This window comes from Juglans microcarpa x Juglans regia, chromosome 3D (assembly GCF_004785595.1).
Source record: "Juglans microcarpa x Juglans regia isolate MS1-56 chromosome 3D, Jm3101_v1.0, whole genome shotgun sequence".
NCBI classification, from domain to species: Eukaryota; Viridiplantae; Streptophyta; class Magnoliopsida; order Fagales; family Juglandaceae; genus Juglans; species Juglans microcarpa x Juglans regia.
Genome location: NC_054598.1, coordinates 31,810,235 through 31,812,125, shown reverse-complemented (window position 1 = coordinate 31,812,125; position 1,891 = coordinate 31,810,235). Strand labels below are relative to the sequence as shown.

The 1,891-nt window shown below is 37.7% G+C and overlaps 1 protein-coding gene across 1 annotated transcript; it reads right to left on the bottom strand.

Annotated features, from left to right (window-relative positions):
• Positions 1 to 799: 799 nt before the first annotated feature.
• On the bottom strand, positions 800 to 1,504 carry LOC121255225. The gene has a single exon (XM_041155503.1). The coding sequence runs from the start codon at positions 1,502 to 1,504 to the stop codon at positions 800 to 802; it is 705 nt and encodes a 234-aa protein (XP_041011437.1).
• Positions 1,505 to 1,891: the final 387 nt, after the last annotated feature.

The window sequence follows — 1,891 nt, the reverse complement described above, 5'->3', positions numbered from 1 at the left end:
CCTAATTGATTTTTTCATGTTATTATATTCAACAACAGATCAGGCTGATGTACCTTTGCAGCTTCTATATTTTTTTCGTCCCTTCATTCCATCTTTCTCGCCTCCGACTCCAACAGCCATCAGGTAATTTCTCTTCCTCTCCATCTTGTCATTTTTGGAACTGAAAATAACCATATGGAACGTGGAGTGGGATTTTTTGGGGTTTCTTTAGCCGAAATTTTTGTATGAGATGAATTATTTGGGGCTTCTTTAGCCCAAATTTGTGTCTGTTTGCATTCGATTGTGTGCTTTCCTTTTAGAACAAAAAGTATTCTTTTCTTTTTTTAATCTCATGAAACAGATGGTCGGTTGTGTCAATGTTCCACGGGCACTGAATTCATCAGTTCAATCAATTTTGCTAAATGTATGGGTTTTACACATACATATCCGTGCCTCATTGGAGAGTCAATGTACTGGAAATCATTTTTACTGATAATTGTTTGTGGCAAGCGGCAGACCCATTGTAATTACAGTGTTCTTTTTTTTTTTTTTGTTTGATAACCAAACACTCATTCATTCATAAACTTCAATACATATTGTTTTGATCAATCCAAAGAAGAATGATCAACAAAAGTAGGAACATTTTCCAACCACATGGAAATATTGTCAACATTCAAAGCATAACGAGCTAATCTATGTGCTACCTCATTCCCCATGCAATATACATGTTGGATTTCGACCTCCTGAAAATGTTGTATCAAACTCTTTGCTTCCTTAATAAGATTAACATCTGCTGAGAAAGAATCTTGATCACATCTTTCTACTCTTGAACCATCAACAGACAATCACTTTCAACAACAATTTTTGAAAAGCCCAAATGGACACAAGGTTGTAATCCTCGTAGTAAATCCAGCAACTTAATGGTAGCTGGATCCTCAACCTCATTTCTCATCTTGCTTGCAGCCATCACCAGTTTTCCTTTGTTGTCTCGACGTACCACACCCACACCAGCTTTTCTCAAATATGAAAACATGGCTCCATCAACATTCAACTTGAGAAAACCCCTTGGAGGAGGTTCCCAGTAGCACATTCTTTTAGCAATTTGAGTTGAGGAGCTCCTGAGATCATTAAAAGATTTACGCAAAGACAAAGCATGGTTTATAACCTGACTTGGTTGAATCAAAATTTTTTCCATTTGCATCTTATTTCGTCTAAACAACAATCCCCAAGTTATTAGAAAAAACATAGTGAAGTCTGAATTGGTTCCTCTATCCAAAACACATGTAATCACATCCAAAAAGTCCATATCTGAAGTCAACTGCTGCATAACAGGCACATAATTCTTCCATAAGTCTCTGAATGAAGGAAAAGAAACTAAGGCATGACGAACATCTTCTGGGACTGCCTTGCAGAAGCAACACCGATCTTCGACCTCTACTTTCTTCTTTCTCAGGTTATTAAGTGTTGGCGAAATATCTCTACAGGCTCTCCATTTAAAAGTCTTAATTCTCCTTGGGACCTGCATCTTTCAAAGCATTTTCCACATTTTCTTCTGATCTGTAATGCTCGAGCTTTCACCAAGACTATTGTTGCTTTGATCTTGAATTAGTCGATAAGCACTTTTAACATTGAAATTGCCACTTTTTTCTTGTGTCTATATCCATTTATCCTCATATTGGTTTGATGAAAGCCTTATTTTCAGGATATTAGCAGCCACTATTGGATGAAAGAGAGCTCGAATATGATCCACCTTCCACCTTCCTCCCTTTGGTCTCTTGATCAATGAGAGTGTCCACTGTCGCTTCCAAATGAGTACCTTCCCTTAATACCATTTCATGCACCAAAGGCTTATGGCCAGGAATCTATGCGTTCCTCCAAATGTTAATGCTTTCCTCTGTCCCTACTCTCCATT

Bases quoted from the DNA above. Each gene is read 5' to 3' on its own strand.
- LOC121255225 (XM_041155503.1), bottom strand. From the start codon at position 1,504: ATGCAGGTCCCAAGGAGAATTAAGACTTTTAAATGGAGAGCCTGTAGA.